This window comes from Coturnix japonica, chromosome 1 (assembly GCF_001577835.2).
Source record: "Coturnix japonica isolate 7356 chromosome 1, Coturnix japonica 2.1, whole genome shotgun sequence".
Lineage (NCBI taxonomy): Eukaryota > Metazoa > Chordata > Aves > Galliformes > Phasianidae > Coturnix > Coturnix japonica.
The window spans coordinates 167951275-167970244 of NC_029516.1; the positions used below are offsets into that span (position 1 = coordinate 167951275).

The following is an 18970-nucleotide window of genomic DNA, read 5'->3' on the forward strand; positions in this document are numbered from 1 at the left end:
CTATTCCTTGAGACAGGGGTTTTATTTGTTTATAATATCAGTGCAATGCCCCAGTAGCTTCTAGCGCAAAATAAAGACACTTTTGTTTTGTTTCCAAAGGCCTTGAGTTCAAGTACCAACGATGTAGAGGGAGTGAGTCCCCTTAAAGTAGAAGGGAATTTTGCTGCTGCCTTCAGAAGTGCTCAGACTTTACATTTCAAGTTCAACTTAGCTCTGTTTATGATAGCATAGCTGTGGCTCATTAGCAGGCATAATCTGCTTTATGCAAAACATTACAGTGCTCCCAGTTGAGAAGGGAGAAGGGTTGACTGAAAATAAAAGATTCCTAAACCTTTCAAAATACTTAGGAGGTGAAATCATTGCTTTGTACAGAGTGAATGGTAGAAGACAGAACATTGCAGCTGGTTTTCATTTTGCTGTTTGGGAGCGTGAGTGCAGTTCTTGATAAGCCCTGTTGATTTAGTTAATATATACCTGCCCTCTACTGAGCACCAGATTTCTTGAAGGAAGTTTTTTTTTAAGCAGCTCAAATAGAAGTGATAGTAGTTTGGTGCAGAAAATATTAGAAGAGTTCTTTGATTCATTATGCAGGGGAGTTTCAGTGATCCCTTCTGGCCTCGTATCCAGTTTTATCATAGTTTTAAATGTAATGGTTAAGACTAGTTGAAAAAAAAAAAAAGTTTCACAATTACCATAGCTACAGAAATCCAATCACTGGGCTCTTCAGAGAGAAAAGCAAATGCGATCGAATCGTGGTTGTTGACAGTAGTGACTTCCTCCTTAAGTCCGTGAACAAAAGGGAAGATTCAGTCAGTCAGTCCTATACACCTACCTGCACATTAGCAATTTAATTTGTGGCCCTGTGCTTTCAGCATGTGACCGCTGAAGCTGAGTTTTACACAGAACCTGTCAAGGAGCCAGCATCTTTTGTTGGTGCTTTGTTAGTCTTGGTGAAAAAAGGGAAAGAGGTGAATTCCAGTTAGAATAAAGAAGACAATGGACAATATTATGCCCCTAAAGATGTTAAAGAAATTGGAAAGGAAAAAGGAGTTGCTTACTGAGTCTTCCTTTGTATTTCACAGAAGGTGCAACAAAAACTGTATTTCCCGATGTCTAAGGAGGGCAGAATTATAGCAGTGCTCATTGCTGTTCTGGCTCTTGCCCAAACAAGGTTTGAAGCAGGAAAGCTGTGAGATCAGTCTCAGCTGTGCCACCAGTCTCCCTTCAAACCACTTAATGCTTCAGAAAACAGAACACTCTGGTGCTGTCCCAAAGGTGGCAGAACGAGTATAAGTTTTTCATAAAAAAAAAAGCTTTTAATTTTCATAGTTTTCCATAAAATTGGCAGGGATGGTCTCATCAAGTCATGAGCCTAAATTTCAGTTTCATCAACCTTTTGACAGTAAGCACTGATGGAGTGGTTCAGTTCTGAGTGCCAGGCTTCCTTATGTACATAACAGATACTACACAATTCTTTTTCATGCAGTATTGGACTTGAAGCTCTTGGTGCTAATCAGAAACAGAGAGAGATGCCCATGTTGATCTAACAGCCATCCTGTACCATCTCTGAGGAAGGAATAGGAGCTCTGGGCAGTGGGATATCAACCAGGCCACGCTGCACTGAGCATCCTCAAGTAAACACATACATCAAACACTCTTCATGAAGGAACGTGCCTCAGCATTGAGTCTAGAACTATGCTCAGGAGTATCTTTCTAGTCTTAAAAAACTGTCTGTGTTGGGAATTCATTTAATCCCATAATAAGTTATTGCAGCAGTTAATTATCTTCAATCACTGGGACAGGAGTTGGCTCCTGGTAGATGGTGCCTAGTAGGCCAGTCTTGCCCAAAGGTAAATTCTTCTACATCCACGTCAAGTGGTTTGTAAGAAGCACAAGTGTTATTGAGCAGCCAGACAGCCAGCAGCTGGAAAACATTGTTAGCAGCTGCAGAGCAGCAACAGCCCGTGATATTAGCTGCCAAATCTGTTATGAGTGTTGCCTAATCAGCTAGCTCAAGCTGCTCGTGACTAGAACTGGAGACTGAAGTAGAAAAGTCCTACCACAAAAGCAGCTAGAGTACAAGATTTGTACAGTTATTGCATGGGGATGATGAATTGGGTGATATTCAGAGATTCTAGTGGCTGTTTTTAATGAAAAAAAGTGTGTGGGTTATAGATTTGACAGAAAATTACTAGTGTAAATGTCTGCACCTGAACTGAAGCATTGCGTGTAGTGAGTGAGGTGCCTCACAGTGCTTCTCCCTTGGTATCATAAATGTAATGACATTTTTTCTCCCCTCAAAGCAATGGCAGCTGAGCTATAGGCACCAACTGGAAAGAAGAGATACTAAATAATTTACTTTAAAGCCTAATTGTTTTCATGTAACACTTTATGTGTTTATTATCCATTGCTGTCATGGTATATGTAATACGAGATTTAAATTAAGTTTGTGCATGGTGGAAAATAATTTAAAACCAAGGAAGTTTCCTCATTCCTCCGGGAACCTTTGCATGCTCCAAAAAATACATGGGAATAGTCCTGCTGCCCTAACTCTTATTTAACTTTGGAAACTGTAACCTGTCCTGTAGCTTGTGCAGTGTAAGTGCTCTCGGCTCTTGCTTTCATAAGGAACAGTGCCTTGTGATGTTTTGTCATGATGTAATAGCCGTGTATTTCCCTTCACTGCTTACCATATTTTTAAGGCATAAATTAACTTCTAGGTGTACTGGGCAGTGGTGGGGCTTCACCTTGAGATCTGTGTTAAGTTCTGGACCCTTCATACAAGAAAGACATTGAGACCCAGGTGCATGTCCAGAGAAAGGCAGCAATTCTGTGAGGGGTCTGGAGCACAAGTCTTATGGGGAGCAGCTGAGGGAGCTGGGATTGTTCAGTCTGGAGAAGAGGAGACTCAGGGGAGACCTTCTTGCTTTTCATCCATAGAGATGTTAAAAAAGAGTGTGAAGATGTGGCACTGAGGGACATGGTTAGTGGGCATGGTGGTGATGGATTGATGGTGATCTTAGTGGTCTTTTCCTAATGATTCTGTGATTCTATAATATTGTCTTCTAAGATTGGAATGTTTACAGTGTAATTACATCTTGTTTTAGATAAATCACAATAAAAAAAAAAAAAAGAAAGAAAAAAAAAAGAAAAACCCTGAATTTCTTAATTATACTGCTGACACTTTGCTAAAGTATTTCTGAAGTTCTTTTGAATAGGCTGAATTGTCCTTTTTTACACGGGTAAGTGAACAGTATTTGAAATGTGGCCATTTATTTGCAGGGTCTTTTCAAAGTGAGCTTTCTGCTAATCATTTCAGCAGTAGGAGTTTGAAGTGTACTGGAGAGATCTCACTCCCTTTGCTCAAATGGAGGAAATAAACACTTGATTCAGGCGTATTCTTGCTTATCTTTCAGCCCTTCTTTGTTTCAAGGAGAGGACAGGAAATTTTGCTTCAGATCACATATGTCAGAATTGCTGATGAAATTAAGAAAAAGCTCTGTGTTTGAATTTGGTGCCTGAAGGGCTTGAAAGGAAGTGGAATGCTGCTGGATATTGTGTGATCGTAGTGGGAGGAGGAAGGGAGGGAAGGGAGGAAGGGAGAGACAGATGCAGCTTTCTATTTTGCATGCAGTCCTCATGTTACATGAAGAAAGATACCTTAATTCAAATGAACAGGTTTACCTTATGGGTTCAGCAGAACAGAATTTAATGAGCTTGTTCAGCTTTATAAGGCTCTAATTGTAATGAGATCCTGTAGGCACTTATGTGACAGGCAAGAGGTGCTGATATAGACTGACAACGTGAGATCCTTCTGTCTTCTGCTGGGGAGAAGGGTTTAAGGAAAGTCTGGCTAATTTATTTGCTGAGCACTATATTCCCTGGAGAAAATAGTCTGAGTCTGGTGTCCCCAAGGCTTCTTTCACCCAGGGAGTCATTAGCATGCACTTGAACATCTCATTCCAAGCTGTAAATGCAGCAGAAGGGCTGTCCCTAAGGGCTCAGTCCCTGCTTCCCTCTTTCAGAGTCAGCAGAAGCAGCACTTCTGAGGTGGGAAACTTCTAACTTTCACTGCCCCATTTGCAGCAGCAATTTCCTTTTTGAATATGTGGGTTGTTTTCTTTTCTTTTGTTTTTAACAATATGCATTTTGTTTACATATGATTTAAATAATGGGAACTAGCTCTGGGGTATTTAATAGTACGTCTTAGTGTAGAATTGCACTGCAATTAAGGAAAGCACTTTAAGAGATGGATGTAAATGGTGGTTACCAAAATTTGGACTGACTTTCTGAAGTCATTTGATAGCAAAATGGAACAGGTTGGATGCAAGTAACTAAGAAGCATCACTGGACCTTAAGAAATCTATTTCTCTGCTCATTGCCTGTGCGAGCTGTACATGGCCAGATGAACCCCCGTCATTGGATTAACTTTGTTGTTAATTACTTGGCCCTGAACTCAGATTTTGGCACAAGTGAATAACATCTGCAGAGAGTGGAAATATTTTGGCAATTAAAAACCAATTAAGTTTGACTTGTTTCCTTGTTCTGTCTGTCTTATGATGTCAAAAGTAGAGACCTTTGGCTGAAATATTTAACATCAATTTTAGAAAAGGGTTTCATTTTGGTAAGGTGGGGTGTCTTGTTTTGTCTGCAGCAAAGGTGGCTTCATGGATGATACTTCAAGGGACATTGCCCATAAAAATTGTTCACAGAAAAATAAAAATTAAAAAAAGAAAATCAAGAGTGCTTCTAAATTATGTGTGGTTTCGTCATCATTGGGTCACTTGCGGTTAAACAACACCCTGTTCGGTCAAGTGCCATGTAAGGTCAACCAAAATGATGACACAGAATTCAAAGGGAATTTAAAGGACTGAAGCTTTTACTTGAAGTCATTTTTATCCTTTCTTTCACGTTTGGCTTGCTGGATGTTCTCCAATGAGATACGAAGCTATCAGTTTAAGCTGTGTATCTGAGAGGTCCACAGATAAAAGCTGTCACTAGAAAAAATATAAAACAAGGCAACTCTAGGAACAGTCATTTGTGTGTTGTTGCCTTCCCTCTCCTTTCATTTACTTATTAGTGTCATCTATATACTTATATGGTTTATGACCACCATGAGAGATGTTTCTCCAGGTCTCTCAGCCTTTTTATGAGGTCATCGTTGCAGTGCTTTGCAGTGTTGGAAAAATATATGAAATTATTCCTGTGTATAAATACTATCAGACAGTATCCAGCTGACATGCCCAGGTTCTCCTGGGGAAGGTACGGCAGAGAACTCATTTAGTCTGGGGTCTTTGAGTCCCAGCAAAGTGCTTGAGTTGCTACGTTCATCCTTTCTTTTTGTGCTCTTTATAAAGTTCATGCTAAAAAAGATATTTTTGTCCTTGAAGGAAACTGTTTTGTGGCTGGACTTGATGGGCTTTAAGTTTTTTTTCCAACCTGAGCAGTTCTGTGATGCTATGATTCTGTCTTTTCATTGAGAGTTGTCTAAATAAGAACTGTAGAATCGTTTAGTTGGAAAGGACCTTTAAAGGTCATCTAGTCTAATTCCCCTGCAATGAACAGGACAGCTACAGCTTGATCAGGTGCTCAGACAGAAAGCGTCACCTTGAACGTCTCCTGGGATGGGGCATCCATGGCTTCTCTGGGCAAAATACTGCAAAATACTGCATAGTATATGGAAGGAAGGAAGGAAGGAAGGAAGGAAGGAAGGAAGGAAGGAAGGAAGGAAGGAAGAAGGAAGGAAGGAAAGGAAGGAAGGAAGAAGGAAGGAAGGAAGGAAGGAATGGAGGAAGGAAGGAAGGAAGGAAGGAAGGAAGGAAGGAAGGAAGGAAGGAAGGAAGGAAGGAAGGAAGGAAGGAAGGAAGGAAAAGAAAAAAAGAAAGAAATCAGGTAAAAAACAGTGAATAATTTTTAAGCAGACAATTTAAAATGGAGTGAGGTATCAAATATGCAGGAATTAATCTTGGGACTTGTTGTTTTTAATATCTTAAGTAATGACTGACAAGGAGAAAACTGTAAACACCAAGGTAATTAAATGCTTAGATGGTGTTGGGATAGGGAAGATAACACAGTGCAGAGCAGACGGATTGAAGCTTCTGCACGATCTGGCAAGTTTCAGGTGTGCTCAAGTCAAATAAGATGAATCAGATACCTATTAAATTAAGCTCATGGAAGCTGAGAAAGTGTTGCTGCCTTATTATACTAAAACGAAGAGCATAGCTGAAGAATTGAATGACATTCTGGAAATGACAGTGGATCAGAGAGACTGTATTAAAAGTCAGGAGTAGTGTTCCTCTCAGACCCATATAAACTGGCATTTGAGGTCAGACCTGGGGCACAGTTCTGTGATCTGCATTTTACAGTGACAGAGAACATGACAGGGATAAGCTTAACCAGCGCAGAGCTGCAGGACGCTCATTTTATGCAAGAAGTCTCACAAATCAGATTTTCTGTGTATCTCCTGAGTGACAAGACCAGTCACACACACTGTGATTTCTCTGTATATTCATAGAACTTCACAGTGCCCGCTCAGTAGAAAATGCACTTGGACCTACAGCAAAAGCCCCAGGGTACCTTTTTCTTAGGCTTGGAATCTGTGACAGATGTGTTCTGCAGTGATGTCCAGCCTCTGCTCTTGCTATTTCATCACAGTGCCCTATAGCAGTGTTTTGCAAACAGCAGGTTACAACCTTCACTATATTTACGAAAAGCAAGAGTAGGACAGGCTATGAGACAAATGTTCTATTTGAAGTGCTTAGAGTGAGTTTAAACACCATTCCCTCCACTCTCTCTTGCAAAGTCTCTTGCTCATCTGTCATGGTTGGGGTCATCTTTTCTCTCTCAGCTTCTTAATAGAATTTCATAGAAATGCTAACTATAAGATTCTCTTTGTTATCGTGTACCCTCTTGTGGTACACAGAAAGATAAGAGCATGAAGAAATATCAGAATTAAAGGGATTAAAAATGCTTCATTTCTGGATAACCCAAGAGACCAGAGGGTGGTACAGGCATATCTTTGTATGTCTGGAAAGGTAATAATGATGACACTACCACCTATGAATAATGATGCCATTATATAGAGTCTTGGCAGGACTGAAATTGGAATACTGCAGACAATAATGGGCCATTCACTTTTAAACAGAACTCAAAATGAGAAGTTGGAGCCTATTCAGAGAAAAACAATGAAGAGGTCAAGATGTTCAGGGCTGGATTGAGCTCATCTGTGATGTAATGCAGTAAACGCTCCAGTAGCTTGATAAGCTTCTGCTTGTGAATCTCTGTATAGATTAATCTATAGGCTTCTATTGACTTCAGAAATTCCTTCTGCAAACAGTGATCTCATCCTTAATCTGCTATTTTATTGTGCCTGTGTGTGGTTCACTCTGGCTTTCGACAGGTGTTCCTTCTTTCAGTTTAGCTTAGCCAGTTTTCTGTATTACTTTACAGATAAGAAGCTGCTCATCTAAGGAAATGAGCTTGTCTGACTGTCCCTGAACATCTGGAAGCCATTTGAAGTTGCTTTCTTGCAGACCTCAGTTCTCAACAGTCAAAACAATATTTAGAAAACTTCTTTGTAAAGCAGAGATGCTTAACATAATCCCAAACCAGTAATCATTTTCTTGCAGTGTCATCCCTGATCACGGCAGGGAGCTGGAACTGGATGATCTTCAAGGTCTCTTCTAACCCATTTTATGATTCTCAGTATCTGCCCTGAAGGAAACCTATTCCTATAGGCACAGTAACAGTCTTGTTTAGGATATGAGGCTCACAGAGTGCATCTTTCCTTAAAGGAAGTGCAGTTGTGAGAGACTTCCTTACAAATGGAGTTTTCCAGAGAACAGATAGACTTATGACTGAACTAAATTGCTTTACCTTACACATTGTATGCCCAAGGACAGAGAAGAGGTAGCAGCAGCAGCACATGGCAGTTTTTCTCTTGGGGACATTATGTTTCTGCTCAGTTTTGCTATATACTGAGGATCCCATTTTATTCCAGGACTGACTGTTTCATTGTGACTGCAGCATTTGTTGTGATTTATTCTTCTTTGCTTTGTTCTTCTAACAGCCATCACTTTTAATTTGTCATGTCTACTCAATACAGTCCAGAGAGCCTAAGTGGGCTGCTTTTGAATGGATTCAGATCTGCCTGGCCTTGTCTTCAGACTGATCTGCTGCCATCTCTGTCTTCCAGCACTCTGGCCAGCTTCTTCTTGCCTTTTGTTTCTCCATCTACCTGTCTAGGACTTCAGTTTCTGCTTGTCATCCTTGGGATTTGTCGGTTAACTTTTCTGTGGCCGAAGGTGTATGGAAGCTTGGCTGGAAAAGACAACCAGCAGTGTGGATGTCATCTTACAGTGATTTTTCCCCCAAGTCATGTGTCATGTAAAGTACTTTAATCTTTGATATAGTATGTGCTTCTTACATATGTATATACATGTAAGTGCAAAGCAGCTTTCATAAGAGGCTGCTACATCTCTTGTATATACTGTTAGGCTCTCCTGAGTACTAAACTCTGATGAAAATATTTGTCTCCTTTTTTTCATTCTTTATTTTAATAACAACTTGAAGATACCTGAACACTGGCTGAGGGGAGTGTGGTTTACCAAGGGAGGAAAAGAGCTTAGTGCTAATGTCATCACTCCTTGTGAGAAGGATCTATGCACTCTGCTAGATGGCATCTCTGAAGTGGCCACCAAAGCCAACAGTATAGTCAAGGAAAAGCTTCCTCTGACTATTACGATAGACAGAAGGTCAAGTACTGAAGTTAATTACTTCAAATCAGAAATACTTTGTGCTGTAAGGTGGGCAGATAACTAGAATGGTGGCATTGAATGAGTTGTGGAGAAACCTGGCTAACGTCCAGTCTGGTTGGGGGTATTGGTCTGAAGCAGCATCTCATCACTTAATGATACAACAAAGTAAATTTTCAAAAGGCAAGTTAACAGTGGGTGGTGCAGCCACCACAAATACTCTTCCTTTTAATTTTACTTCATTATCTGGAACAGAATTGGTAGGAGACAATGTTCGGAAAGGCAAGGCGCCTCGCCAAAGTTATTGTCATTATTGAGGAAATAAGTGGCAAATTGGATTATTTCTTCTTGCAATAAAATTAAATCATTTGTGATCTTTAATCAAAGGAACACTTTTTGGAAACATTGTATAAAAATGGCAGTAAAAAGGATGCCATGGAGGAGAATTAATGTAACATTAATTAAAAATATTGAACCAAGAATTTGGTACAGAAAGTACATGTACTTCTTTGAGAGAACAGAGTTGTTTGAATATATAATTATATTTGATTGCAATTTTCATACTGATTTTACAGACCTTTTTAATGAGGTAAGTGAATGGTCTAAAGCAGTAAGAAAGGCTATCCATAAATTCTTCTTCAGTCATCCCTGGGCCTTTTGAGGGTATAAGCTGAACAATAGGTGATTTTGTTCTTCTATACCCAACCAAGGAGAAATAAATGAAACTGAGAGGTTTAAAATCCAGTGGCTTTAGTAAAACTTGGAAGTAATCAAATCACCATGTTACTACAAGAAGAAAATCTGATGATAGGTGATTCTTTGTGGTTTAAAGCCATATGCTTAGTCAAAATTTGGTACTGCACCTACAGATAAAAGAAGGAACATCTAGAGGAGAGAGAAGGAAACTACTATAGTATGTACTTTAAAAAGTATGATGTTAAAGACAGAGTATGCAGTCAATCAGAAATTAACCTCAAGATGTCTTTAAAAAGGTGATGCCTAATGAAATCTGAATTCAAATAACAATATGCAATCTTGTGCAAAATAGTGTATAAAGTGAATTGAACCCACTGGGTTTTAGAAGCTTGCTTGTCTAAGGGACTGCTGTTTTTGGTAATGAAAACATCATCCTTCACAGTGTCAGAAGATCACATGAGAATCTCTGATCTCACATGCCAGCTGTCGTATCTTCTTACCCTTAGAAGCCCCAGAAGGCATCAGTTTTGGATATCCATCCAAAATGAGGGTGATACATACTTTGTTCAGTGTTGGTTCTTCAGCTTTGAAAGGATGTTGGTACTGAATTTTTCTCAGTAATGATAAGTGTTCTGGAAGCATAATGTCAAAGTGTATGCTTTATTTGTTGAAGTTTAAATGACATGAAGAGTCATATTGACTTACAAAGGTGAAGTGTCTCAGTGGATTTTTGCTGCAGAAAATGGTTAAAAACACCGATGATAGTGTCTTTGAAAAGTAAAGTAATGTAATGTGTTGTATCTCGGTTTTTATTGAAAACTGCAAATCGAACCCTTGGGTCTGAGTATGTGGAAACACTTTGGTGATCTGCTTTGCTTTCTACAAACCTAGCATATGAAACATTTTCTCATATGTAAGTTTCAGAATTGGATAATTTCCAGTATTAATCAGTTGTATTATCACGGTGCCCTGAATTGGCATCTGGAACACATCCATATACACACAGCCACACAGCAGAGGCTCCCTGACCAAACCAGTGCCAACTTGAACTGGAGACAACAGATGGATGCAACCAGACAGCACAATTCAGGGCAATATTATAACAGTACTGGGCCAGAATATCACTGAGCTGTGGCCAGCAAGCCAGCAGCCTCACTGCTGTAAACTCCTGGTTTATTGGTTTTTTGGGTATTAGGGAAGCAAGAAGTCTTCATAAGGAATTTGGTGGGAGATAGTGAAATAGCTCTGCAGATGTTTACAGAAATTCCCTGCCAGGCATGAAGGGCAGCGTGGGAGGAACACGAAGGCACTCGACTGAATATTTATCACATGGGGGTGGAGGCTGGTGCTGTGGGTTATCAGAGGGAGGTGATGGCATTTCATTGGTGCATAGGAGGGGAGAAGAACTGCAATAGAAGAGCAGTAGTAGAGAGATTCAGCCATCTTAGTTGATTCCTTGGACTTCTCAGTCTGTATCAGTCGTGGCAGCACTGAGCTGAGGCTTCAGCTCAGGGTAAGTTTCTGCTACCACTTTAGTTCTCCTTGGCCTTCAGCTGCCGTTCAGAGCAGGACTTGAGGTCCTTTTGAGCTGAGCCAGTGTGGTCAGTGGGCATACAGCTCATCATACGCCACGTACATTATCTTGTCTGCATCTCTTTTGACTCTAGGAGACTTGGTCAGTATATTTACACAAAGGTATCTATGCTCAGGTCATAGCAGTAAACTGAATAGCGCCCCAAGGATATCAAATCCCATTCTGCTTGGGGAAGTCCTTACATTTTTGACATTAGTTTTGCCGTAAACTTAAATCAGATGAGGACTTCTCTCTCTGCTTGATACAGTACTTAATATCCAGGCATTTTGTTCAGCTTCCAAATGCCGAGACTTTAATTAACATTTCCTACAAGTTCTTTATTTAAGACTTCTATCCATCTGTTGTCCCACTAATACCCCTGACAATGTATCACAGCAGCTCCCTAAGCTGCAATGTAAAGTTGAGCAATGAGGTGCAGTATAGGCAGTAACCTTTTCTCAGGGCACCCTAAAGCAGAGCATGGCACTGACATCCAAGTTGAACAGATGTGGACAGGTGCCTCCACACATCCCTGTGCAGTTCCTTACAGAAGAGAATAGCTTGGGTCAAAAAAGCAGTGCAGCTGCTTGTGTCAGCAAGACCATGTCAGTTAGTTTAGGGATGCCATGTGGTACTGCAGTTGCATTGCCCTGCACTGGAAAAAAAAAAAAACAAAAGCTGTCTTGGTGCTTGCTGGGATATTTCTGTACTACCATACTGTAGAATATGTGTGCTTTAAATAGAAAGTGTGTTCACCATCTAGCTTTTTAATATGGCACTCCACTGATTTTTGTGGTATATCCTGTTTTGAAGGGCTTTTTTCTGTTTTGTGAACTGAAAAGTTGTGCCAGAATAACTGAAAGCACTCTAAAGTCTGGAAATGAATGTATGTGAAAAAATCAACTTGTTATTTGAATAAGTTTCCCTGAAGGGGAATTGCTAAACTTTTACTAAATTCCGTTCCCTTCCTTCATGTTAATTAAATTAAAGCTTAGGGGGAGACCACAGTATAGTAGTGTGATATATGTGGGATACAACTGAAGAAGCAAAAAGTCATCTTAACTCCCTTGGCTTGTCTGTCTTTTTATTGAATGCTTTGAGATTTCATTTATAATGATGAACTGCTTTTATTCAGAACTTGCATTTCTACCAAATGAAATGAAGAGCACTTTGACAGGAAATACAAGTTGCATAATCTTTGCAGAAGCCCACGACTGAATCCATGCTCTGTTCTTTCTGCTGATATATATGGCATCAGCTTTCTTCTTCAGTGTTGAAATCCTATCCGAGCATTGCCATCAGGCCATCAGAGCCACATTTCTTTTACTTATAAATTGTTCCTATGGTAAACAGGGATTAAATAGTATGTTTGTGGCATCCATTCAACAAATTCAACCCAAGAGGTCATATTATTCTTTGAATTCTTAATCCTGTATATGAGTACAGCCTGGGAGGAGAACTCTTTGAGAGCAGCCCTGTGGAGAATGACTTGATGGTTCTGATGAACAAAAACCTGCAGCCTGGTAGATTGAGTTAACTCTGTAGCAGTAGTTTTCCTGCTTTTTCAGTGATTCTTACAATTGGAAGCCATGACTTCTGGCTCTGTGCTGGACCACATGCAGGCACAGCAGGAGGCCCTTGGCTCCCCTGACTGCGCTTGCTGTCCAAACAACTGCTCCTCACTCCCTTGTCAGAAGAACCAGCGAGCAGATAATAGATAGAAATATTTTGCAGGCCAGACCTGGCTAACAAGTCACGAACTGGAGCAATCTGATCAAAATGCATGTTTAATTGAGGGTTGTTTCTTAAATTTCTGGCATGGAATAGAGCACATGCTTTTCTGGTTTAGAGTGACCATATCAAGTTTTACGTGTTTCAGTTTATGAAGACTTCAGTGTTATTCCATGTCACTCAGACTTTCCAGGGGTTTCTTAGTCCCATGTGAGGTCAAGAATGCATACTTCAGATGGTCCTCAAGCAGGCTTGAATGTGTTGTATGGCATTCATGCAATTTCTGACCGTAGTCACATCAGCCATGGTAATTTCTGGGAAAGCTGTGCTTTGCTGGTTTACTTTTGCTTTATTGGCTTGTTGTCTCCCAAAATGTTGGCTTTAAGTCTGCATATAGAAATGAAAATGCTTCATGTGCAAAATGCAAGAAATTGCCCTCAGGGCTGTGCTTATGCCCTAGGTTCCTTTCAGGAATGATTCTCCAAAACTTGACCAGCTAGGCAGGATCTGTTTAGGAGCACATGTATAGGCGGTATGCCAGGACTGGCAGCAGGATTCAGTTGCTGTGCTTGGTAATTCAGTACAGAGTTTCATCTTCTTGCCCAACCCAGATATCCACAAATTAGATCCCCATTCAGACACACATCAGAGACTCATAAAATTTGTAGACTTCTCTCAAAATTTCCCTGGACCAAGTTCCTGTCAGAGTATTTACCTATTTCTCTGCATTGCTCCTGCTGATAATTTAAATAAGAGATGCCATTTTACTTCTTCAAGTCGAATGAAAGTGCAATATTGAGAAGATCTCTTAAAGAAACTACTGCTGCACTGTCCTCCAGCATTGGTCCCATTTCATTTATGGAAAATAAACCCTTGGTAAGCAAGTGGGGAATTAAGCCTTATGTAACAGGAATCATTTCATGATTAAAAAACACACTTAAAATTCTGTTTATATTTTATGCATACATCCAGTTAAGTTTTTCTTGGCCCCATTATGCAAATAAATTCATCTGTCCTGACTCAGGAATTTGTTTTTCTATTATTCTCATCATGCTGGTACTAAGATATCTGAAATGGAAAGAGTTTTAGATTCTCCAAGATAATGTTTGTAGAGTACTGTGCTGACTTCAGAATAGAAAGCCTGAAATAGGAGTAAGCATATTTAGGTTGCAGATTGATGAGTCATGAAATTCTACTAATCCCTAACTGTTACAGGCACTTGTGGTGCATTCTGATAGTAGGTGTGATTGGCCAACCATCTTCTCCTTCTCTGTCCATTTTGAACACCAGGAACCAAGGAGGAGATTATAAGACAGACCATAGATGGGGATCAGACCCTTTACCTCCAGATCCATCAGAAAGTAGATAGACATCTTTAGATAAGACATTGTAGAATAAGGAGCCTAACAAAGCATCAAGATGTCAGCAGTAGTGGAGTTCTGAAAGAAATTCCCCCAGAAACATTATGTTGGCTGCTCAGACAAGATACCATCTTGAATCATAAGGGTCAAACCACAAAGCTAAAAGAAAGAGAATCAGACTGTACAATGTTAAGTTACAAGTAAGAGCCAGCCCTCAACAGGAAAGAAACAGATAGGAGTTAGGAGACATTTTGGGGGGAAGTGGCATCTCCTTAGCCATTAATTCTCACTGATTGTCTGAAGAAGAAGCTTGTGCCCATTTATTAGATGTGCAGTATGTCTAGCCTTGTTGCATAATTCTAGTAGCATGAATATGAACTAAAATGTATAATTTGGAGGTTTTTTCTGGAGTCATGCTAAAGGTTGATCTCGGTCAGCCTTACTGTGAGTCACTGCACTGCTGAACACAGTGCAGGTCCCACTGGTTACGTAAAATGTGGTCCAGTGATCTCCTAAGTAGTTCTCCTACACAGAATGCATCTTGACTAAATTTACCGTTTGAGTTCTCTTTGTAATCATTTGTAAAGGTGAATCTATGGCTGAAGTCAGAAGATGCACTGGGTATTACATAGGTAGAATAGGGCTTATATGAATCCTACTTTGTATGGAGCCCTGGGCAGCCTGGTCTAGTGGGTGGCAACACTGCCTATGGCATGGGGGTTGGAACTAGATAATCTTTAAGGGCTCTTTCAACCCAAGCCGTTCAGTGCTTCTATGATGATTCTGTGATTCTATGATGATTCTATTAGAAAAATTACAGTCATATATTTTGATTATCTATGGGTGACCTTGGACAGACTTCAGCAGTGTAGCAACGATTTGGAAATTGAAGCTGAGAAGATGTCTAAAGACCCATTTTAAATTACAGTTGGCTGACTTTTCACAGTCTTTGAAGTACTCAAAATGGGTTGGAAATTGGACTCAGTCTCCTAAGTGGTTTTTAAAAGCAATTAGACAGAAGTGTTGCTAAACTGAGGGGTGTGAGTTAAAGTCATACATCTCAGTTTTTTTTTTCCCCTCTTCATGTATTCTACATGTTTGGGGTAGATCGCATTCTCAAGAGTCTACACATGAAATGAAGGAACAGACAGATGGTAATTTATTGCTTTTGAATGATGTAAGATGGATATATGTCACCCCTTCTTTATTCCCCAAAGGCCTTAAAAAGCATAATGAGAAGCCAGGAAAAATCAATTTTCATATCCCTTTGTCCTTCTCAGATGTTTCTGATGTTCAAGAGATGGACATTCTAGGCAGAGTTAGCCATACTCTTTGTGCTCCTGCATATGACCCATCAACTTGTTATTGTTTCCAGTGCAGCACCTTCTTTGTCCTCTAATACCAGACATGAAGGGTAGAAAAGGCAGTCATGATTTAGTCGACCAGTTTAATTAAAGCAGGCTTGTCTAATCATGGAAATCATGCCAAAAATTTTATCTGGCATAATATTTTGTACCACCTGTACATTGGTTTCTCTCTGCAGTCCTCATTCACACAAAGCTGTCCAGGAAAAGCTTTTCATATATTGCGATAAATAATATTTTGGAATAAAGAAAAATTGAAGGAGATTTCTTCGCAGAGTTTTTTAATTCCAGCCTACTTCATCCCTCTCTCCTTAGACTTTAACAGCTTTCTCTATAAGTGTTCTTTTTGCTTTTCTTGCAGACTGTATGTGGATGGACCTTTTGGAAGTCCCTTTGAGGAATCCTTGAACTATGAGGTCAGCCTCTGCGTAGCTGGTGGTATTGGAGTTACACCATTTGCATCAGTACTGAACGCTCTGCTGTAAGTGAGCTTAAACTTTGTAAAGCCATTTCTTCTCCCTTTCCCTCCAATTTACCATAATAGTACATGTCAGAAGGGTTCTCAGAGTATTTCAAAACTTAGCATAGCACAAGTGAATGTTTCCTTGAAGAGGGGCAGAGGGCTGGGGTATCTGGGAGCATAAGTAATCTCATAGTTATGTAAACCAGAGTTTGGCAGAGTTGTGCCACTAATGCACGAAAATTGGACAATAGCATAATATTTATACTCTTACACATGATAGAGTGTGTTTGATGCTTGGTATGACCACAGACCCTTCAGCTAGATTTATTGCCCAGTATCTGCTTAGAGGAAGCTGTGGACGGTGATATTCGTTTTCAGTCAGTAGTTTGTGACAGTTTTCCAGCTGGAAGTGTAGTTCAACTCTTGTGTTTTGATATAAAATTCTAAGTGTGTACCCTGTAGATGTTTAACTCTATCTGAAAACTTAAAAATGTAGGTATGCCTTTTTCTTTACTTTCTTCCCTCTGTATTAAATTAAAACCTTTGAAATTCTCTTCAAACCAAACCTTTCTTCTCTTGCTTCTCTGTCACGCAGGCAACATGGATCCCCCAAAATTTTACACTGCATGAAATAGGCTTGTTTTTGTGATTGTTGTTGATGGTTTTTTTGTTTTTACTTTTTGCTGGAGCATTAGCTCAGACATTCAGTCACTTAAGAACTTCACTTTCACTCGGCCAATCAAAGCAACAATCCTTCTCTGAAGTCTTATAAGGCTGGATGGCTTTGGGCAGGTTTTGCACTACACAGCTGAAGCATTTGTTCTAAGATGGACATGTCAATGTGCAGTTCTGACTCACAGAAATTAAAAACTGGACTTAAATGCCATGTTGTTCTTCCATCCTTGATCTGAGTTGGACCCGCGAATGCTGAGCACTATTGAAGATGAGAATCTTAGTCTGTCTCATAGTGCAGCCCTGAGAGTCCATATTGGGCCCCTTTATTTTCTTTTCCTGTCAGTATATTGAACATCTTCTCAAAGAGATAAAAACTGAAATCTGGGTACAGTTTTTCTTAAAGCTTACAGTCCAGAGGGGTAAGCTGCCCATTTGGCCAATCATTTTCTTTGGGCTGGTTTATCCTTGACAGTGTTTAGTAAAAAAGTCACAGATCAAAATGATAGGACAACAGCAGGTAATGAGATGGCTGCCTCTAGCAGTGTGTTATTAGATGCCATAAAAACTCGTGCAGATATTGCCATAGAAACTTGCCATCCAAAAACTTCAGCAATCCATTCTTTTGGTTAAAGCCATAAATAGGTTTCCAGACAGCCTCCTCCCCCCCCCTTATAACCTGACTTTGTAGCCCATCTTCCTCTTGTGCACTGTAACATTATGCAGAGGAATAATTCTGTGATTCCGGAAAAATAGCACTCTCAGCCTGCTTTTATTTTCAGTATTTTAACATCAACAACAAAACACCAGTATCCTGGACGAGCTGCCTATTGTCTCTGCCCTGGCTGAGAAGAACTTGGCAGGTGTGAAAGTACAAACTGCCTTAGGATGCCAGCACTGCAGAGCAGCGAGGCCAGTTCTGTGGTGTCAAGGACATGCAGACCTGGGGGAGATCAGAACCCTACCAAGCAGGGAAGTCATTTGCTTCCTTCTCAATTACGTTCCTGTTCTGTGGGCACAATTTAATTCCTGCCCTTCCCTGCACTTGACTCTTGAACCCTCCACCCTATTTTTAAGAAATCATGACTTACTTACATTAGAGAAAGCTGGTGGCTTATGACAGGAGGAGCTTTAAATAATGGTTGCTATTGTGGGCAGTGGTAACATTTAGAAATGTGCAAGAAGTGCTGTATACATGTGGATATGTTTACAATGAGAGATATACATCCTCCTGAGGTTAGACCCAAGTGTGTTGATCTGAGGTGAGATTTTGAATTTACGCTTGACTTGTTTCCTGAAATCTTACAGTGCAGCTGCAGTGTTCCATTGCTAAGAGTGGTGATCTGTTGCTGAGCTGTAGTAATTCCTTACAAATTCCTTACATTTTTCTCTTTTATCCATTTTTTATTTATTTTTTATTTAACAGTGAAAGGCACTTACTTTCCTCAGTTCTGCTTGTGGTTATCTTGTCACATCTGACCAGATTGTGACCCTTTGTAAGGGCTTGTCTTAGAAGCAGTCAGAAGAAGATGGAGAAAATCCTACTCCACAGGTCAACAGCTTACAATTGCAAAAGCTGTAGTCAGGACTTGGAAGACACACTCCTCCCCAGTCTTAGTGATCTTTCTTTTCATATGATCCATGAAGTATGAGTTCTCAGCTCCTATATGTTCCTAAGAGTATCTCCATCCTTGCTTCTTAGGCTTATGCTGTAAGTGATGGGCACAGGGAGGCAGAACAGTAGCTGGATCTATCATTTATGTGTACCTGTTAGTACAGTACCCTGGCTGAGTACGTGAGCTACCTTAATAATATAGTGGGTTGTGTTATGAAGCCTTCTCACTGAGGTTCACTCCTGGAACTGCTATTTGAAGTTGCCAGTCTGTCAATCTGTGTAGAGGATGTGGACACAGACTGTTCCCTGGACATTTCTGTGATCACAACAATAGCAAACAGCCAGCTAAGGAAAGATTTCCAAGATGTTTTTGTTTGGTTTAAACTCATTAATCATCAGGATTATTTTCATTTATAATTTTCTATTCCAGTTTGTTCCAATACTTCTTTTGTGCCATAGTTGCATTTTGTTTGCTTTAGAAATATGACATAATGTTCATGTTTTTCTAAACAAAATGTCAGAATCTGTCCATGACTGCGCTTCACCAGCACCATTTTCAGAGGACTGTAGCATTTCTTACTGTTGCCCAGCACAACGGAGCTGTAATTTGAGTTGGTCTTTGTGATTTGAGTATTAATTATAATCAACCACAGCCTTTTGCATACAATGGCAGAATTTAGTCCTGACATTATTGCATTTGTCAATATTTTTCTCCTAGGGGCCACTTTATAAACCTAATAAA

General features: G+C 40.0%; 1 protein-coding gene across 3 annotated transcripts in view; it reads left to right on the forward strand.

Moving 5' to 3' along the window:
- The window catches only part of NOX4 (NADPH oxidase 4), a 104282-nt gene that overhangs the window by 65468 nt on the left and 19844 nt on the right, over window positions 1–18970 (forward strand). For all 3 annotated transcript variants that reach the window (XM_015852361.1, XM_015852360.1, XM_015852362.2), the window contains one exon: window positions 15840–15959. In XM_015852361.1, coding sequence (XP_015707847.1) covers window positions 15840–15959 — 120 coding nt within the window. The remainder of the gene's footprint in view (window positions 1–15839; window positions 15960–18970) is intronic.